At 31.0% G+C, this 23482-nt stretch overlaps 1 protein-coding gene across 3 annotated transcripts in view; it reads right to left on the bottom strand.

Moving 5' to 3' along the window:
• Positions 1-12905: 12905 nt before the first annotated feature.
• LOC145263144 (tetraspanin-33-like) overlaps positions 12906-23482 on the bottom strand; it is an 80399-nt gene continuing 69822 nt past the window's right edge. For all 3 annotated transcript variants that reach the window (XM_080120116.1, XM_080120115.1, XM_080120117.1), the window contains exons 6-8: positions 19051-19209; positions 15107-15223; positions 12906-13131 (exon numbers count right to left, since the gene is read on the bottom strand). In XM_080120116.1, coding sequence (XP_079976242.1) covers positions 13048-13131; positions 15107-15223; positions 19051-19209 — 360 coding nt within the window. In that variant the 3' untranslated portion in view covers positions 12906-13047. The remainder of the gene's footprint in view (positions 13132-15106; positions 15224-19050; positions 19210-23482) is intronic.

Below are 23482 nucleotides of genomic sequence, written 5' to 3' on the forward strand. Positions count from 1 at the left end.
CTATTCTTGCAGGTCAATACAAAGACGCCCATGAACTTCACGCTATTATTCAATGTAAAATTCCAAATGAGGTAGTCAAATACAAATCAATCGACACTGTTGTGAAAGCAGATAAAGTGGTTAATTATCCAACAGCTATATTTGCCAGGGATGCCACCGCATGTATTGCAACTGAAATTTGGTGTACTAATTATCATGTGGTGAAATATAATTATCATGTTGTGAAATATAAACCAATCCAAGCATTGTTTTTTCACATGGAACATTTATGTTACGTATTCAAGAGTTACCAAACCAGAAATTCTCTATATCAGCTAAGAAAATGGAACAACAAACACTGTGTACCCATGCAAAATAGAAAATTAAACCGATAAGAAACGTGCTTTTTCTCATTTTGGAACTTTTTCCAACTTGAGCCACAGAAACGCGTGGCAGGGTACAGCTAGTAATGTAATAAAATTCGAATGTAACTTTAATCTTTATCTCTCCTTTCCTCTAAATATATATATATATATATATATATATATATATATATATATATATATATATATATATATATATATTTATATATATATATATATATATATATATATATATATATATATATTAGTGTTGGGACGATTAAATAAAATTCGAATGTAACTTTAATCTTTATCTCTCCTTTCCTCTAAATATATATATATATATATATATATATATATATATATATATATATATATACATATGTATTTGCATATTTATATATGCATATATATATGCATATATAGATATGCATATATATATGCATATATATATCTATATATATGCATGTATATATATCTATATATATGCATGTATATATGCATATATATATGCATGTATATATGCATGTATATATGCATGTATATATGCATATATATGCATATATATGCATATATATCTATATATATGCATATATATATATATCTATATATATGCATATGTATATATATGTATATATATGCATATATATGCATATAGATGTGCATATATGTGCATATATATGCATATATAAAAATGCACGTATATATGTGCATATATATGCATATATAAAAATGCATATATATATATATATATATATATATATATATATATATAAGCATAAACATAAATAAGGACTTTTCATATCTATCTGCGTAAGTATACTTTGATAATTATGTTCCAGTTTGAAGAAATATGGTATAATAAAATTATGGGGTGTTCGTTCGCACCTGACCTCGATAGAATGGAAATATGTCACAAGGTTGGGAACAGGTATGGTATAATAAATTATGGGGTTTATCTATTTTATTTTTACTTTCATCATATGTTGCTTTAGTTTTGATACCCACAAATTCAACCCAAATTTACAATCCTTCCTTTTCATGTCCTATCATACTTTCATAAATCAGAGTCCATTTTGTGTAGGCTGTTTTTTAACCCAGTCAACGATGGGTACTTTTGCTAGTATATATATATATATATATATATATATATATATATATATATATATATATATATATATATATATATATAAATATATATATATATATGTGTGTGTGTATATATGTATATATATGCATATATATATGTATATATATGCATATATATATATTCATATATATGTATATATGCATATATATATATTCATATATATGTATATATGCATATATATGTATATATGCATATATATATATGCATATATGTATGCATATATATATATATGGTATAATAAATTATTGGGTTTATCTATTTTATTTTTATTTTGCTTTGCTTTTGAAATTTACAATCCTTCCTTTTCATAACCTATCATACCTCCATAAATAAGAGTCATTTTGTGTAGGCTGTTTTTTAATCCAGTCAACGACGGGTACTTTGCTAATATATATATATATATATATATATATATATATATATATATATATATATATGCATATATGTGCATATGTATATATGCATATATGTGCATATATGCTTATATGTATGCATATATATATGTGCAGATATATATGCAGATATATATATATGCATATATATATATAAATGCATATATATATATATAAATGCATATATATATGCATATATATATATATATATATATGCATATATATATATAAATGCATATATATATATGCATATATAGAGAAAGAGAAATAAAAAGGAACAGACCGTATTATGTGTTCATCAACGTTTCGTCTTTATTTCGAGACGTTGATGAACACATAATACGGTTTGTTCCTTTTTATTTCTCTATTTTGTCGGAATACTATTTCCATTATTTTCATCATATATATATATATATATATATATATATATATGCATATATATATATGAATATATATATATGCATATATATATGCATATATATGTATATACGCATATATATATGTATATATGCATATATATATGTATATATATGCATATATATGTATATATGCATATATATGTATATATGCATATATATGTATATATGCATATATATATGCATATATATATGCATATATATGCATATATATATATGATATATGCATATATATATATGCATATATATATATGCATATATATATATATATGCATATATATATATATGTTTATATGAATATATATATATATGTATATATATATGCTTATATATATGTATATATACATATATATATGTATATATGCATATATATATATCTATATATATGTATTTAAGACTTCATATGTATTATGTGTACGTATGCATATGCATGTGTATGTATATGCGTATTTGTGTGCTACTATGTGTGTATGTTTGCATGTGTGTGCACATGCATATGTATGTTGGCATACATCTTTATGTATGCATCTGTTTATTTCCATGTGTGTGGTGGGTGGAGAGTGCTCCCGTAAGACGTTGTGAAGGCAACCCCTCTAGGAGAAGCAAATCTCTGATTTAAAAAAAACATAAAGCGGGAGACCAGTACCCGCATTAAGCTGGTCTGCAGTTTGACTTGTTGCTGGCTATCTTGCTCTTGCTTGTTGCTTGATGTCAACATTTTGAACTGAGAGAGAGATTTAGCTGTCATACAAAGCTAAAACTCTGTAACATCATCTTTGTATAGATACTCGCTCAGACATTTGTCTATTAAAAAAAAAAAGTCCTGTGGCGATAAAAAAGCTGTGACGTGTGTACGCCTGAAATGCTGGACGCATGTAACAATTAATCTGCCATCATTATATGTATCTATGTATATATGTATGTATATGTGTATGTATATTTATATATGTACATGTGTGTATATGTATTTATATCTATGTGTATATGTATGTATATGTGCCTGTGTGTATATATGTTTGTGTGTGTGTATATACATTTATATATGTTTGTATGCATGTATGTGTGTATATGCATATATGTGTTTATGTGTATGTATGCACATATATGTGTATGTGTATGTATGCATGTGTGTATGTATATGTATGTGTATATGTGCATGTATGTGTGTATGTGTATGAATGCATATATATGCGTGTGTATGTATATGTAGGTAAGTGTATGTATATATATGTGCATATGTGTACGTATATGTATGTGTATGTGTAAGTATATGTGTGTATGTATTTGTATATGTGTGTGTATATGTGGATGTATATTATGTATATGTGTATGTATGCATGTGGGTATGTATATGTATGTTTGTGTATTATGTATTGTGTATGTATATGGGTATATATGAGCGTATGCTTATAGATATGTAGATATGTATGCATGTAGATATTTATATTTATGTATGCCAATGACCGTCTTGTGTATGTTTGCATGTGTGTGTGTATGTATATGTATGTGTACGTATTATGTATTGTGTATGTATGTATGTATATATGTGTGTGATATGTGTACATATGTATGTGTGCGTGCGTGTATATATATATGTATGTATAACAATGACCGTCTTTAGTGTCATGTCTGCTTGAGCATGTGAATTCGCCGGCAGGACTAAATGTCATTTTCGGGCTCATGAACTTTCAGTGTCTGAGGGAGTGGCACTCCTCTGCCAAGACGTTGCAATCATCATATATATATGCATATATATATATGCATATATAAATATATGCATATATATATGCATATATAAATATATGCATATATGTATGCATTTATATAGCTATGCATATATATGCATATATATATGCATATATATATATATATGCATATATACATATATATGAATATATATATATGCATATATATATATATATATATATATATATATATATATATATATATATATATATATATATATATATATATATATATTTTATTACTGTTGTTATTTTTCAAGCGATAACTACGGATAATATTGGCGCCGCCTCGGAGCTCATTTTTTTATTTACTTAGAAAGTCGCCCTTTTTAATTTGGACGTATTTAACATTTTTATTTATTTTATTATTTTTAAAACAGTAATCTACGTACACGCGTGTTTCGAGGTTTTTTACCTCTCATCAGCGTAGCTGAACTGCCTCCAGTTATATATATATATATATATATATATATATATATATATATATATATATATATATATATATATATATATATATAGTGAAACACCCCTCACATTTTTGCAGATAGTTAAGTATACATCTTCATGGGACAATACTGACAAAATTTGACACAACGAAAAATATTCTATGTGCAGCTTATATAACAGGGTTAATTTATTTACATCTCCAAATAATTAAAAATTTAATGAGTACATCCCTTAGGGAAAATTGTTAATAATACACTGCGTTAACTGTCTGTAGGGCTACCATCATTATCCAGAACTGCCTTTACTCTCCTGGGCATGTAGTTTACCCTCAGCCTCTTCAGTAAAGCAGTGGTCGTCTTGGAGGTGTGTTTGGGGCTATTGTCATACTGGAGTACTTCCCTGCAACTCAGTTTCTGGAAGGAGGGAGTCATGCTTTGCTGCAATATTTCACATTACACGTTTGAGTTATATCCCCTTAGTGAAATGGAACTTTCTAATATATGCAGCACTTATGCAGTCCCAAACCATGACATTCTCAGCACCATGCTTGACTGTAGACATGACACACATCTTTGTACTCCTTATCTGGTCACTGCCATACATGCTTGAAGCTATCAGAACCAAACAAATTAATTTCATCTCATCAGACCATAGTACATGGTTCCAGTTACCCATGTGTTTTGTTACATGTCTTCAGCAAACTGTTTGCAGGCTTTATTGTGTATCAGCTTCAGAAGAGGCTTCCTCTTGGGGTGAGAGCGATGCACATCAATTTGATGTAGAGTGTGGATTATGATCTGAGCACTAACAGGCTGACCCCCCCCCTCCAACTTTTTCAATCTCTGCAGCAATGCTGACAGTACTCCTATGCTGATCTTTAAAAGAAAGCGTTTGGATGTGACGCTCAATATGTGTGCTCAGCTTCTTTGGACGATCTGCCTGAGGTGTGTTCTGAGTTAATCCTGCTCTGTTAAAATGCTGGATGATCTTAGCCATTGTGCTGCAGCTCAGTTTCAGGTTGTTGGCAATCTTCCTGTAGCCTTGGTTATTTTTATGTAGTGCAACAATACGACTTTTTAAGATCCTAAGATCCAATTCTTTGCCATGTGGTGCCACGTTTCAACTTTCAGTCACCAGTATAACAGAGTGTGAGAACTGCACTACAAATTTGAACACACCTGCTCCTATGCACACATGGGCCAAGTAACACTAATGAATCACATGACGTTTTAGAGGGAAAATGACAAGCAATACTCAATTTGGATATTTAGGGATGTAACTTCTTAGGGGTGTACTTTTGTTGGCCAGGGTTTAGCTTTTAATGTTTATATTTTGAGTTATTTTGAAGGGAAAATAAATTAACCTTGTCATATAAGTTGCATACAGGCTACATTGTGTCAAAGTGTCATTTTGTAAATGTTGTCCCATAAAGAGACATACTTAAATATCTGCAGAAATGTGAAGAATGTACTCCCTTTTTTGATATACTGTATATATATATTACCATATATATATTGTTTTATAATGATCTTTTTGTGTTAAAATTGTAGCAACCACTGTATACGACTGGAACAAATTTTCGGCAGAGACATTCTAATAGCAATCACCGTTTTCAACATGCATGCTATTGAAGTACGCACAAACTTACAACATCGTAATGTGCCTATCCACACACATGCGCTAAATGATCTATGTTGCGCTTCGTGCGAAGTAATGCAACAATGTTCCTTTGTAAGCTTTTACATGCGTAAATCAAATCAGTCCAGGCCAGGATACAGTTTTAGGAGTCTGCCCACTCCGTCCTTATGACGTTAACCCACTAGCATGACTTCGTGCGCATCATACACCTAAATTCTCAATATGGAAAGTACCATATCGAACGAGAATTAATTCTTTTCTACAAGTTATTTAGAACTGTTGAACACACACACGCGCACGCGCATGTCACTTAAACAAGTAATGTTTTTCGAATTTTAAATTATTCGCCAATAGGGAAAAAAAAAAAAAATTGAAAATTCTGTTCTAAAAAAAACAAAAAAAAACAAAACATGTCTTTCCAACATTAACCCCCCCCCTCCACACACACTTGGAGAGCTTTTCTTTTTCATAAAATTTTTAATGTTCCAGAAAAGATTCGTACACCATGTGAAAAGGCAGTTTGCTACGTGAAGATACATTCAATAGCCGTCGTTTATGCTACTGCGCGCTCACGCGTAGCGTAAACGAAGCTGTAAAATGGCGTGAAAATAGCCCTTGGGTTCAGGGGATAATACCATGCAAACGGTAAATTTGCGACGGGTTTGATTATCAGATTCGTTGTCAGCGACCTCGATTACCCCTTAAAACCAAATTAGAGTGGTCGGTGTTCTGTTGTAGCGTATCGTTATATATACCATTTGAATGACTTTTTCTTAAACATGCTAATAAATGTTCCTATATCCCAGTACAACGATCGTGAGTTCGTTGTTGAACGTCGTTATTTTTCCGAAGTTATTCAAGCCTTTTTAATTCATGTAGATGTAGATGTGACTCGGTAGAACCCTTCTGTAAATCGGAGATCTGGTTAAATTTATCTTTAATGGTCCTAGTGATACTGTACCACTTTCGACTTATAGATCGTCCTGCACCTACAATCATGATCTCTAATATCAACAGATTCCGACTGCTGGATTGGTTATCCTGAAGAGCCACATTTTCCACAAAATCAAAAAGCTTTCATAAATATCACAAACGTTTTCGATTGTTCGTCGAATCATCTTCATGTAACAAACCAAATAAAAAAACATGCAAGAAGATTTATTTAATTCAGATTTAATCATTATTTGTTAATTTAGCCACACTTTATATTTGGCTTAATTGGAACAAATATATTTTATAGCACAGCAGCTAGTGAATGTTGTTTAAAGGTATCGACTCTCAATTGGATAACATCTCACTTAACATCTTTTTTTTCAACCAATCAGAAGTGCAGAAATATTTATCTCCGCCTGTTACACATGTAACATGAAATACAAATAAACCAGCGTATTTTTCTCTCTCACCTATTCGTTTTCTTTTAAGACTTGATACGCGTGAACACATCATTAATACCAGCCTTGATCTTTGGCCAAATACACACGACACACGTGAGAAGAAACATTAATAAACACACAGCGACAATGTATACACATTGTGTATTGAACAAACGTTTTTTTGTTTTGTTTTGTTTTGTTTTTTTTTACAAAAGCGATGGCCACTTGAGAATAAGTCTTAATGAGTGAACACCGTGATTAACGGTAATTGTGGAACTTGGGTAGAAATTAATTACTTATGAGGACGGCTCAACAAGAATTTGTTTGCATTGGACTTGAAAGCAACCATGTTATAGTCAGCTGAGGAGCAACCCCGCACTATCGTGTTCCAGAGACAGGTAGCTCTAGGAAAGAAGCTTTGCTCGTGGAATTTCCATTTAGATTTAGGTACAGATAGAGAATAAAGGAAATTGTTGGCAGTAGTTGTAGAGAGATGAGTGCTTGTTGTGAGTGTTTTACAGGAGAAGGTAACCTGTCGAGCACCTGCTATGAAAATAACAATAGAGCAAATATAGACTCGCTACATCTCTTCTGTGAGAAAGAAGTAGCAGGAAGAATAGGAGATCTCGCTGTTTTCTATTTTGTTCTTTCATCTCAATTGTCTCAGAACGACAACCTCTGAGGTTTTCCTTGTGTTTAGGGAATAAGTTACAGGAAGCAAGGTCTGAACTATAGGGGGGGGGGACTGTCTTGATGCCCATCTTGATCAAATAGTCAAATAGAATTAAGGATGGAGTTGTGGTGCATTTGCGCAAATCTTCCTCATCTTCAGTTCTGTTGTATTCCTATGTTTTTTTTTTTCTTCCTTTGACCAGCTTACTGTAACGGACCTGTTTTCAGAGTCTTACGACACGCACACACAATCGTATATACTCAGACAGATGCTTACGCATACACAACACACACACACACACATGCACATGCACACACACACACACACATACACACACACACACACATACAGACACACACTTTCATTGCAGCCGAATTCTGTTTTCTATTTTGTTTCTTTAGCTCTGGCTTCCACTGATGTTACCATATTTATTTGTGATCCTCTTCCCAATTTAATGAGCACTATTAGGTTTGATTGTACACATCGTGAAAAACTCTGCATTTTATCAAAATGTAATATGAATCGAAAAGATCAGCCATTTTCACACAATTTCCAATTATTTTATTAATATGTTCTTTCATCTTTCTGCATGTACATATCTGAAAAGGTTTTGATAAAATCTGACAAAATGTAGAGATGAGCAGGAAAAAGCAGATAGACCAAAACCTTTTCTCGTTAAATGTCTCACTTCGTCAAAATAGAAAGAGAGGAATGAAGGAGGAACAGAGTTAAAGTAAAACACTGATGAAGGAAAAGTGACAGAGATGCTGACAGAGAAAGAGTGAGAGGCAGAGAGGGTAGCAGTAGTCGATATCTTCGTAACAGATATGGTGAGAGTTTTATTTCATCTTTACTTTTTTTTTTTCATTCTTTTTCTCTCTAGATTTTATTTCTATTTTTCAGTCAGTTTGTTCATTTGAAAATAATATGAAATCTCTTTCCTCCTCCTCCTCCTCCTCCTCCTCCTCCTTCTCCATCTACTTATTTTTCTTCTGTTTTCCCATTGTGTTTTGCAAAAATTCAAATAATTTTACCGCTCATTTCTTAACAAATCCTTAAATAATAAAGATGCTATATATATATATATATATATGTATATATATATATATATATATATATATATATATATATATATTATTTCGTGTATCTAGATAAACTTTTTATGTGTCTATTTTAAGTATTTACTTCAACAGTGCTCAATAAGTGAATAGAGTTAGGTAGTAAGTTTTGAAAATATAAATGGCATTTAAGCTACACATAATTTTCTGCGTTTCATCCTCATGTGGATTCGTCAGGTTATTGCATGAAAATTAATGTTACTGCTTGTTTTTATATATATATAAATGCATAAAGTATAAATAAATAATAAATTAATATAATTTGTATTTATATATATAGAAATACATAATGTATGAATAAAATAATATTATTTATATATATATATATATATATATATATATATATATATATATATATATATATATATATATGCATATATATATATATATATAAATGCATAATGTATAAATAAATAAACTCATACACTCAAAATATAAGTAAACATATCTGAATATATCCAGATTAAAACACAAAGAAAAAAATGGCTTTTTCCTCTCCAAAAACGACCAGAGAAAATAATGAATTATAGGACAAGCGAGCCTTCGTCTGATAAATGCACGACCATTGACTGCGATAAATGCGTGTGTGAATAACTAATAAACTCAGCATCATGTAAATATATATTTTTAAAAAAAACGCAGCTATATCCATTCTATGTAGTAGCCTGACGAATCCTCACGAGATTAAAACACGGAAAATTCTGTGAAGCTTAATTACCATATATATTTTCAAATCTTACTGAAGATATATATATATATAATCGCACCGTTAATTCCATTTTATTTTGGTCTATCGGTTGTTTCAGCAAATCTCTTAACATAAAAACGTATTGTCAAAAATATACTCCATTGTTTAGTAATTAAAAACTCACCGTATTTTGCCGAATTCCAATGAAACATGGTTTAATAATAGAAATAAACAAACATGTATTGTCCATAAAGTGAGAAATTTGAGTTATCTTTTCAAATTGAACGCCCGATTCACCGTCGGCCCGATGGGTAAGCAGTTAAATTGATATCAGCTTAAGGTGGTCCTTCTTCGCAAGCACAGGTTCGAATCCTATGAGTATCACATTTTTCCTCCCTCTATTTTGGGGGATTTTATTTGTTATCAGCCGCATATTATCTATGTAATACGTGTATCAACTAAAAAGTAGAGTTATATTTATATATATATATATATATATATATATATATATATATATATATATATATATGCATACATTATATATATACATATACATATATATATATACATATATATATATACATATATATATATACATATATATATATACATATATATATATACATATATATATATATATATATATATATATGCCAGGTTAAAAATATCCAAAAGTCAAAAAAAAACCCATTGAATTTCAACGAAGTTGTTGATAGTGCTCAATAAAAAGAGCAACATATTATTTTATTCAATTTAGGTAAATAAAATTACCATGAGTCGCTACAATAAATCTTTTGTTTCAGTCTTAAAAGACATCGTCAGTCGACAATATACATCTGTCCTTACTCGAGCCCAGTTCTTTTAAAAGTTCTCTTTTTCTCTTTAAAATAACTGACCTCGAGTAAGAACAGCATAATATTATCGCCTGATGATGTCTTTTAAGACTGAAACAATAGATCTATTGTAGCGACTTATGGTAATTTTGTATAGCTTAATTGAATAAAATATGTATACATACTTCTTGTTTTGATGGTCAAAGTAATATATGTTCGTTCACTTCCTCCTAAGTTAGCAAAAAATATGCAACCGGTGAGTAAATTTTTGCTTATATATATATATATATATATATATATATATATATATATATATATATATATTACGTATTTAAAACTATACGTTACATATTTCAGATAACATACTGTGGTTTCGTTGACGTGGATACCCAGTAAAAGGTCGCTGAAAAATATCAAAGAATGAAGTTCAAAACGAATTTACTTATCTCTTATGTGTACGTATAGATTTAAATATTTCACATCCTCTTCTCTATACATATTTGACATTTTCTAATATGTGTGTATGTGTGTTTATGTGTATGTGTGTTTATGTGTATGTGTGTTTATGTGTATGTGTGTTTGTGTTTAGGTAGCATTCTTTCTTTTAGGCATATTTCATTGAATAAAATAGATATTTTGTGTCTACTGATTCTATTTTGGATCCTTTCTATCTTCCAAATTAATTTCCTTTCATCTGGCAAGAAAAATATTATTAATAAAACGTACAACACATAGACTCCAATAAAAAGAATTAAATTAATCATTTTTTATTTTTTTACAATAAATTTAAAACCTTGAACCTTATTATAACTAATAACTCATCTACCTCGACTGGGCTGTTGGATAGGACTAACCTGGTATGTGAATTCAAATGTCTTTCAGGAGACTGTGAAGGAAAGAAAACATATACATAGGTTTTACTACAACAACATTGTCGAGGAGATTAACTATGCATCGTCCTGAAAACAATGCTATAGCGAGACACCAGATTAATCAACTTTCCTGTCCCTTGCTTCAATTTAGAAAAATTTTAGCAGACAATACATCTATACTCGAATACACTACTAATAACTATGATTATAATTAGAAGTATTATAACTAAATATTAGAAGCATTATTAAAAAAAAACTAAAAACAAATACCAATAAAATAGATTTTATAATCCTAACATACCTATAAAGGCACTAAAATAACTTAATGTACAAAATTAATCAATGAAATAACCATAAATATACACATATACATAAAAAAATATTCTGTAAAGTATCCAGAACCAGTTCGCTTAATTATACCTGACGATGAATTTGGGCCTACAATAAATATGGTAACTACATCAGCCAGTTCTTGGCAGAAGCAATGAAAATTAATTTGGAAGATAGAAAGGATCCAAACTAGAATCAGAAGAGACAAAATAATTATATTGCTGTTGCTTCCTAGATTTTAGTCTAAAGAAACTCTGATGTATCATAGAGTTCCTCTCTTCCCCTCTACTTTTCCTCCTCAAAAAGACGGAAAGGTTCGTAAAAAGAATGTTTACATACACCTTAACATACACAGTTGATACTAGTAGCCATGAGGAAGTTGAATTTCATGAGAAATCACGGCTGAAAAATGTATGCACATATGTAGCCAATAGAGTTTGTATAATAAATAAATGTATACTATAATATATGTGTGTGTAAGAAAATGTCAAATATTTATGCATATATACACATGTGCATATATACATACATATATTTATTTACTTATTATTATTATTATTATTATTATTATTTCATATATATATATATATATATAAAATTTACTGTATCTATTTTCAGTATTTACTTTAATAGTGCTCAATATGTGTGTAGAGCTAGGTAGTAAATTATGAAAATTTGTATGGAAATTAAGCCACAGATTTTTTTACATTTCACCTTTGTGATGATCGGTCAAGCTATAGCCTGAAAGTGCGGAAATTTCTGTGTAGCTTAATTTTCATTACTTACTAAATATATATATATATATATATATATATATATATATATATATATATATATATATATGTATATATATATATATATATATATATATATATATATATATATATATATTAATGATTACTAACAAAAAATATATTGATTACAAGATTCAAAAGTCCATAAATAATTTTCGAAGAAATTCACGCGGCATCTCATGTTGCTTGAAACATTCGATTTACTGAAGAAGGCGGGATTTGAATACTCTTCACCTTTCAAATTGTGGAAATGTAAACTTGCGCGGAATTTTTCTCGTAGATTCCCTTAATTGTCAGGTAAGCCAGGACCACGGATACAATCTGCAAAATAAAAGCAAAAGTTGGCATCGCTTTATTTTATCAAGCAATCTCATAAGTAAAGACCTGGGCAGAAATAATTTGGTTTGAAGGATCATTTTTTAAATGGTAATATGTAAATTAGACGTTAAACCAATGATGATGATGATGATAATGATGAATGCATTTTTAGGTTTGTTTGTTTGTTTTTTTTTGTTTTCTCTATAATCCACGATTTTTCCATTTTTTTTAAATTCACTTGTTCGTTGTTTAATTTCAGTCTTATTTTTTGTCCCCATACATACATATGTAATAACAATGTACGGCACTCGTGTGTTTTCAATAAAATACTCCCAATTATCTCCCTTTCATACTTTCATTCTATCTGTTTCACGAGTTACTTCTTTTTTCGCGACAGTACTCGCTAAGCGATGATATTGCTATGGAAACCAGTCAGAAAAACCGTCGCTCACCTCCTTACATATTTTTACGATTTTGAACACCATAAAATCCATCATAATTTTTGTTTTACTGAACAAAAATTGAAAATTTTCGTTCACAATATGGCTGATAAGGTGATCTATAAACTGTAATAATTGTTTGAAATTCGGACGAGAAATGAGTGAGCGGCGAAGCTTTAAAGCAGTTCTAAATGACTAAAGCTGCCACTTAACCATATATTCATGATGATGATGACGATGACGATGATGATGATGATGATGATGATGAATGCATTTTGAGGTTGGTTGTTTTATTTTATTATGTATCATCTAGTGATGGTACGATTCCAATATTTTTCCAGATTCTGATACAATTACTGATTCCAATTCCGATTCTTTAGAAATCTCTAAATATTTAACTACAAAGTTTTAATTTTTTCACGATCACCATAAATGGGCATACATTTTTTCACGATCACCATAAATGGGCATACATTTTTTCACGATCACCATAAATGGGCATTTTTTTCAAACATAAAAATAAATTTGTGTAATGGGTGAGATCTACAGATTTTAGTTTTAATCGTCCCAACAATAATAGTATCAACCACTTTTTTTAGTTATTTGATATCGAATACAATGTATGTACACACGTACATACGGCAGCTTTGATAAAAGTTTTTTTTTTTATGCTTTCTCAAAATTACTTCTGGTGCTACCAGATAAGGCTGTCTGAAGATACCAGCTTTCTGACCTTAACTGCACCAAAAACTGATGTTATTGTTTTCCCTTTTCCTTAGCAAAACTTAATCATGTAATGCAAAATTTTCCTCTACGAAACAATCAAACCAAACACCATGAATAAATATTTGAAAATATAAAAAACTTGAAGCATCATCATCATCATCGTCATCGTCATCGTCATCATCATCATCATCATCAACATCAACAACAACAACATCATTACTAACCATTATCATCACACACATCATTACTAACATTATCATCACTCACATCATCATCATCATCATAATCACTAACATCATCATCTTCACTAACATGATCATCACCATCATCATCATCATCAACATCATTAACATCATTATCAGTTTAACATCCATTATACATGCTGGTATTTAAGAAATTAACCATAAAACTAACCTATATCTGACCAGGTCTTAAATTATCCCTCTTTACTGGTTCTTCCTTATCACTTTCTCATGTCTTCCTTTGTCTTCTCCCTATGAACTGGACCTGCTAGCTCAACTGCTCTACATCTACTGAACCAAGGAATTTCCCTCATTCTTTCAACATAACCAAACCAAAGGGGTCTCCTGTTCTGCACACATCTGATTGGCCGACAGGCAACTGAACCACATTTACATAATTGTGATTCCACCGAATGGAAAGCGTTGATCGTTGCTATAGGAGTATTTTAGATAGAATCGAAGAAATGGAACACCATAGTACTGTATGAAAACATTTCTACAACACCTCTTCCCTAACGCTAACCTCTTGCAAAAGTTATTTATCTCTCTCCACGGAGAAAACATAATTACCTCAAGAATTCCAATGACCATCATGGAGAGACCAATGATAATCGTGTTCATTTTGAAAATGTTCAACAGGACCGTTACACATCCCTTCTGAAAGATTGGGCTGCTCTGAGCATGGATCTAGGAGAAAGAGAAAGAAAAAGTACATATATATATATTAGTGATTGGACGATTCCAGTATATTTTCCAATTCCGATACAATTACAGCATCCCCCACTAAATTCTTGATTTCGATACAATTACGGATTCCAATTCTTTATGAATCTTTAAATATTTAACTATAGAGTTGTTATTTTTTTACCCTGATTACCATAAAAGTACATGTGGAATGTGCAGATATTTTCCTAAACATAAAACACACTTGCATTTTAGTTTTACAACTAGTTAAAAATCAATAAATATTTATTATTTTATCATTATTACCAACAAAGGAAGATTTTGCTTTAAACACATTCAAATGAAAAAGACAAAAGAATTGTTTTGGCACCGGAAAATATGCACAAATTTTTCCAATACCGATTCCAATTTTGTTTAATCGTCCCAACACTAATATATATATATATATATATATATATATATATATATATATATATATATATATATATATGTATATATATATTTATATATATATATATATATATTATATATATGCATTTATATATATATATTATATATATATGTATTTATATATATATATTTATTTATATATATTATATATATATGTATTTATATATATATATATTTATTTATATATATATGCATATATATTCATTTATATATATATATTATATATATATATATTTATATATATATATATTTATATATATTTATATATATATATTTATATATATATATATATTTATATATATATATATAAATATATATATATATATATATATAAATATATATATATTTATATATATATATATATATTTATATATATATATATTTATATATATATATTTATATATATAAATATATATATATATATATATATATAAATATATATATATATATATAAATATATATATATTTATATATATATATATATTTATATATATATATATTTATATATATATATTTATATATATAAATATATATATATTATATATATATTTATATATATATATTTATATATATATATATTTATATATATATTTTATATATATATATATATATATATATATATATATATATATATATATATATATATATATATACTCATTAATTAGCTTTGTAATCCTTTCTGCAATCCAACCGTATTTGGTACAAATAAACTTCAGTCTTTACCTGACTTATCTACCACGTTTCAATCATGAATACTCAACAGTATTTGTTTTATCAGCCTTCAAATGATATGTTTAAAAGTGCACCTCTCTATTGCACGCTTACCTTGTTACGATGAGAAAATTGTTGGTAATTCTGATACACTCCTCTCTCGATTTTAGTGTGGACGACCTTCTTCAGTTCAGAAATAGTTTAAAAATTGATAGACTTTATCTTTGAAATAACATCAACGATAAAAGTTTGGAGGTGTTAAGATCAAGCGAGTGTGAAGTACACCTCTTACTGATGAAGCAATTACCAAAGTGTCCTCACAAACAGCAATAAAACAAAGACTGTTGGAAATTCATGAATTAAATTTAATGGACAAGCCGGGCATGGTGAGTTTGGGGGGGTCGTTCTCTAGATAGATATTTTAAAAGTACATCGATTGTGAGCCTTCATCATTTGAAGTATGTGGGGAGGAAGCATCCTATTGTAGATACAGTTCATCCATCACAACATCCTTTTGTCCGCACAAGGCTGCCCAAAATTAGTATTGATAATTAGGTAAAACTTGATATTGATTAATGCCCGAAGGAAGATGCTGCGCATGTCATTGAATGCCGATAAAAGGCTAAAATATGGTGCACAAGTCAAACACAGATTGAAGTTTATTCGTACCAAATATAGTTGGAATGCAGAAAGGATTGTGAATTTAATCACCGTTTTTATTAGTGGTGAGAGTCAACATTGTAAAATTATTAGGTTGCCCCAAAAGTTTGTAAACGCTTGTGAAAAATTGAATTTTTATGCATTTTTTTTTTATTGCTTTAGGATTTATATTGTTATAGTGATCTCATCTTTTTATTCTATGAAGCAATTGATAAAATTGAGCTGCGAATCAAGCCACATACCACCAGGAAGACTAAAGACAAGTTTGAAGAACTGGACGGCGTTGATGTTCTGCCACATCCGACCTACAGTCTTTACTGTGCTTCATCAGATTATGGCCTTTTCTGCTCCTGCAACACTTTCTGAATGGCTGCTGATTTGACTCGTTTGATGAAGTCGAGGAAGCGTCTCAAGAATTCTTGGATTGATTGAATAGATTTTTGACCAGATCTAAAAGAAACTTGCAGATCGATGGAAGAAAGTCTTGGAAAATGAAAGTGTTCGACTGAGCTTCAGTCTATGGTCCCCCCCCCTCGCCTAACTTTCACAAGAAACACTCGTCTAGCTGAAAACACTATCAATAATTTCCCCCACTCTTTATCTGTGCCTAAACCTAAACGTAGATTCCATGAACAAAGCTTCTTTCTTAGAACTGCACGCCTGTGGAATTGTCTTCCGTTTTCCTGCTTTCCGGCTGACTACAATATGGTTGTGTTCAAGTCTAATGTAAATAAGTTCTTGATGAGCCGTTCCATATAAGTTATCAAATTTTACGAATTTTTATTACTAATGATTCTATATTGTCCAATTTCTACTGTGCACTCTTTAACCCTTATCCTTCAGTGGCCTCTTGGCCTTGATAATGTGGTGATGCCTTTGTAAAAAAAAAAAAGTCTTTATTTTGAGGATTTTTTTTTTTTTTATTACTTGATGAGTAAAATTTGAATTTTTTTGCAAATGTTTACACATATCATTAAATTGGTCATCATCAAAACAATAATTATCCACTTGACAAGAATAAATTGCACCTTTTTTGCTTTAGTTTAATTCTTACAAACTAGCGGGACCTGTGGAAATTCCACAGCGGCACTAGAAATAATTGTCAATTTCGTTTCAATAATAATTATTTCTAATTAAATATATTTTTATAGAATTAAAAGACATTAAACTTACTCTGAGTCTGTTATATTTTTTTTTTTTTTTGATAAACCATGATACACGTACATACGTTAAATGTATAGTATAGGTATTCGAAAAAGTATTTGTTACAAATTTAATGATAAGCACATCCGGATATGACATACCAAATGCTCTTCTCTTTGGATTTGTCCTGATTTGAGCTATGATGGCCCACATTAGTTTGGGAATAGTCTGAGGATTGTTTTGATAGGCATTAGCTTTGAGATAACCTCACAGATAAAAATCTGGGAGGTCATAGTTTGGTAAGTGTGAAGCCCATTCAAGATCACACCTGCTAATCATGAAACGATTAAATCAAATTTAATCACAAAAGCACACAATAACCAAGTGCAACAAGTATTAAATCTTTGTTTGGATGAATACAATATGTCGACAAGTTGAAATGAAAAATGTTTATATATATATATATATATATATATATATATAGTATTCAATAGAGAATTGGTTCTGTAATAATAAATACGAAATCTGCATGAATTAAAATAGATTTAAGCGTGTTTTATGACCAGGCAATGCTGGGCGTCCCACGCTAGTATGAAATAAAAAGAATTATTTTTTATTAAATAATGCTTATCAAATGATAAGAATGAGTGATGTTTCTGACAAAGGGGTAAGAATTGCTGTTTTCTGATTCGGAATGTATTCATCTAATGCTTATTTTTGGATAGTTGTTAATCTTGAAGTAGTATTGTTCCTTTTTGGCTTCTTACATCAAGTGGCTTCATGCCTTGTCTGGAGCAATTTCCATTAAAAATGAAATCTTGCCGAGAATAGATTCTTTTTTCATCATTATTGTTTTGTATACTTACTCCATAGATAATTTGTCTGCCGTGAAGGCCGCAGTGGGTGCTAACTGGATGATGGCAACATGAAACGGGTACACTACACCGAAGACGGCCGTACGTGCTGCAGTTAAAAAATGGGTTCATGCCCCAATCAGTTGCCGAATTTGAACCACAGCAGGCATACTGTAAAGAAAGATAAAAAAAAAAAGGGAATAGAACAATTGAAGAACAAAACGAAAAAGGCGGCAGGGGAGGGGGTGGCGTTGCTTTTAAAATAGCAATGTACTTGTTACTGTTATGGGGGATGCCAAGTAACCTGAACGATTATTATTATGATCGTTGTTGATGTTAGGAAAAAAGAATGTTTAGAAAATATGTATTGAGAATGCTAGCAAGAAATGTTAACTTGATAGAATGGAATTTTATTCTGAAAATTATATTTTCACTTGGAAGAGGAATTTGGAATTAAGAGGCCAGTTTGAACTGTGGGAATAATAACAAATGGATTAAGTGAACACCATCAGGTGATGACGTAATAAATTAGAAAGATAGGTTAAATTATAAACGTGGAGTTTAGTTAGTTGGGTTGGGAGTCGAGTATCGGGTTTTGGCCGGGTTGGACATGGAATGAGGCAATCCACACGACACGAATTGGGAGGGGATGTAAAGAGTTAGACAACAGTGAAATTGCAACCCCGACAGAATAATTGAAGAATAAAAGATTATGAAATCACCAACTTTGTCCGGCGTTGTTAAGAAAAAGAAGAGATTACACGACAAAAAGGTATGCTGTTTTTGTATATATAGCCACACACACACACAGAGGAACACAAACAGTTTTGTTACGCATACATGTAAAGACACTGCAGAATATTTATAATTACACAAGTTACATGCCCCTATGTTATATTGACCTCAGTATATTACATTACTATTGGGGAGGGTCCCTTTTAAGGGTTCATGTTTAGGAGAATGTTTTTATTTCAGAGAGGCTTTTTAGCCCAGAGCCTTAAAATCAACAGAGATTAGACCACTCCTGTAATGACCTGGTCCCTGTTAATTGCGGTTTAATGCAGGTTCAATATAGTTTTAGGAGGTCTACCCTCCCATGCTTTGCCTTCTCTCTTTAAGAAGAGTTTAATTTATTGTTAATCACCTGCCGGGGAATGCCCAGGAATCGATTTCAGGGTCAGAGTGTCTCCCCTATGGGGAGGACCGTTGACTTTTCATTCCCGCATTTCTCACGGTGGGAGAGAAATAAATACCGAGTTTTAGAGAAACATTTTTAATGAAAATTGTTTTTAGGTTTATGCTTAAATGTTGAGAGCGAGAGAAATATTAGATGATAAACATAAGCAAAAAAAGTTTTTAAAAAAAGCATACATTTACAGGGTGGAACAATAAAATTGTCGCCCTAGAAAAGACGGCATGATTCCATTTCCCTTTGATGAAAACCGTTGTTGGCCAGTTGTGTACAAGAGTGAAGGAGCCTTCTATCATGTCTGAAAGTGACACAATGTTAATGAGATCGGAGATGCGCCGCTGTACAACTCATGCTCTCTACTGATCCAAGTTATAACAACAGGACCATTGCCAGCGCCCTTTAAATGCATCGATGTATAGCCACGAATAACAGGGACATGCCCAGGGTGATGAAAACAAAGTTTCTGGCAACGGTTATGATTTTTGTTGTGGTTGTAAGTGAGGGTCACATTATGCCAAGTCACACCTTCGAAGTCGGCTTAAAAGTCAACACCAAAGTGTACCTGGATGTGCTGAAGAGTGTGGTGATCCCCTGGTGCAATCAAATGGCCGCTGGCAGACCCTGGGCGTGGCAGCAGGACTCTTGCAAACTCTCAAGTCCTAAAAGATCGAGGCTTGGCTTCAGAAGGAGTGCTACAACTTTGTACCCTTCTTTCACTGCCCCCCCTCTCCTCCTCAACCTGAACCTGTTGGACTACTTTGTTTGGTCATACGTCAAGAACATTACTAACATGACCTCCTACAACACCAATGCCAGCCTGATCGCCACCATTCACCAAGTATTTGCTGAGCTCCCACCGGCGCTTGTGGAAAAGGCATGCTCCCAGTTTCCAGTGATCAAAGTTAACAATTCTATACAACCTAACATCCCAAAATGCATTTAAGAAGTTTTATCACCGCACAAGCAGAAAGGGCAGCCTATAAAAGCAACTGCAGATTTTTTTAAGACAAGGGCGCATTCGAAATGAATGTTTCTTTTTAGGGTACAATTGAACCATGATACTTGACTTTTGTAAGTTTTACTTTAATGCAATTGATTATGTAAAATAATTTCGTTTGCATTTTAAACCTTAAGTGAAGCCATTATTTACAGATAATTTTATAAAATCAACAGTAGATTCTCTACAGTGTAATGTAGACTACAACGTACTGTGGAGTAAGTCATTGTGGGGAAGTATGTGAAGCTTCGTCCAGGTGAACCACGATGATTCCCCAACAGGAACAGACACTCAATCGAGTTGATTGAAAAATGGACAACTTCACGGATTTTAATGGCAATAAAGATATGGGAGTGTAAAACATTCGTTGATCATCATTTAATCCCGAACAACGTCGTCTCTTCTTGGTAGAGTGTATATATATATATATATATATATATATATATATATATATATATATATATATATATATATATATGTGTGTGTTTTTTAATTTATTACAACCTCAAGTGTATTAACTTAATTCATTACAAATAGTTTCAATAGATAGGATACAAAAATTATCCGTCCATATTGTCAGATGATTCAAGTTGAAATGAAAATAAAAAAGAAAGACATGTTTTTTTGTGATTACATATGGATATTAAAAACCAAGAGAATGAAATTAAGAAAGAGAATGAAATTAAGAAAGAGAAAGGGGAAAAGGAGGAAAGTAAAAGAGGGAGAACAATTAAAAAATGTAAATTAAATTTAAAAAAATGTAAATTAAATTAAAAAATTTTTTATAATTTATAAAATTATAACGATTGGACAAGTAAAGAGAGGGAATAGGCTGGGCAAAGAAGAAAAAGGGTTGGCCAAAGAAAGATGGAAAACAAGGTAAGAGGATAGAGAGATAGTAGCTTTAATAGATTATGTTACACTTTTTTTCCGGACAAAACCTGGTAGCCATATTAGTATAAAATAAAACAGCAAAAGAGTTGAATGCTGTTGGTGTTTTTAGCTACTACATTCTTCTACCAACAATTACAGAAAAAATGAAAGAGAAAGATTATCACAACAGAAGAAAAAGAGACTGGGTGTACAATGAAGCTAGGTGGTTCTTCAATCTGTATGGTGCATCCACTGTGTCGACCGAATGAGCTATTTTTGTAGTTGCAGTAATGATGTGATAGCCAAAGTTTCTCTCTTTCTCTCTTATGTTGACATACCGGTTCTCACCAGGTCACCAAAGTTAAGCAACGTCAAGCCTGGCCAATACTAGATGGGTGACCATTTTGGAAGGCAAGGCACTGTATGTGCCGTAAGGTAAAATACCAGTTTGGGAAACTGATGGTCTATCCTTCTCTCGAGAGTAGATGAGCCTCTCTTAAGCCATGGTAGGCAATCCATCAAGTGATGGCTCACAATAAAAACTACCCTTGATAGCCCTAGCAAAGCATCAAGTATTCAGCTACGGACAAGATTTAAATTGCACTACAAACTCGTTTAGTGAGTTCAATCTCGGCTGCGGCCGCATGTTACGTTATGTGCAATTATGTATCATGACCATCATCGAAATCAAATGTATCATTTATATAGGGCTATCATTCAAGAAGTTCTCATATGAGAAGACAGTTCAATTTGAGATCCAAACATTATGTCACAATATCCTATTGCATACAGTATTATTTTGCAATTGTTCACGTGGTTGATTTTTGTGACACATTAATGTTGCTGCTCTCAGTTCTCTAGTATGATGACGTCTTATACTTTCGAAACTTCCCACACCAACCTTTCTTCCACTCTTTCACTCCACTCTCATATATATATATATATATATATATATATATATATATATATTAAAATATACTTTGTTTAAAGAATCGTGTAAGTTATATATTTAAGGAAGTGTTAGAAGGCTATCACAATGCAAAAAAGTTGTTGGGCCTGATTCAGGAAGACAAAAGCAACTAGTATTTCTATGTGTGTATATATATATATATATATATATATATATATATATATATATATATATATATATATATATATATATATATAGTAATTTATAATATTATATATGGCGATTAAACTACACTGAATATTCCGCGTTTCATCCACTCTGGAACTCTTCAGGCTTATCTGTATAAGCCTGAAGAGTCCTAGAGTGGATGAAACGTGGAATATTCAGTGTAGCTTAATCGCCATATATATTTTATAAATTACTAACTAGCTCTACCTACGTATTGAGCACTTTTGAAGTAAATACTTAAAGT

This window comes from Euprymna scolopes, chromosome 38 (assembly GCF_053919585.1).
Source record: "Euprymna scolopes isolate OS-2025 chromosome 38, ASM5391958v1, whole genome shotgun sequence".
Lineage (NCBI taxonomy): Eukaryota > Metazoa > Mollusca > Cephalopoda > Sepiida > Sepiolidae > Euprymna > Euprymna scolopes.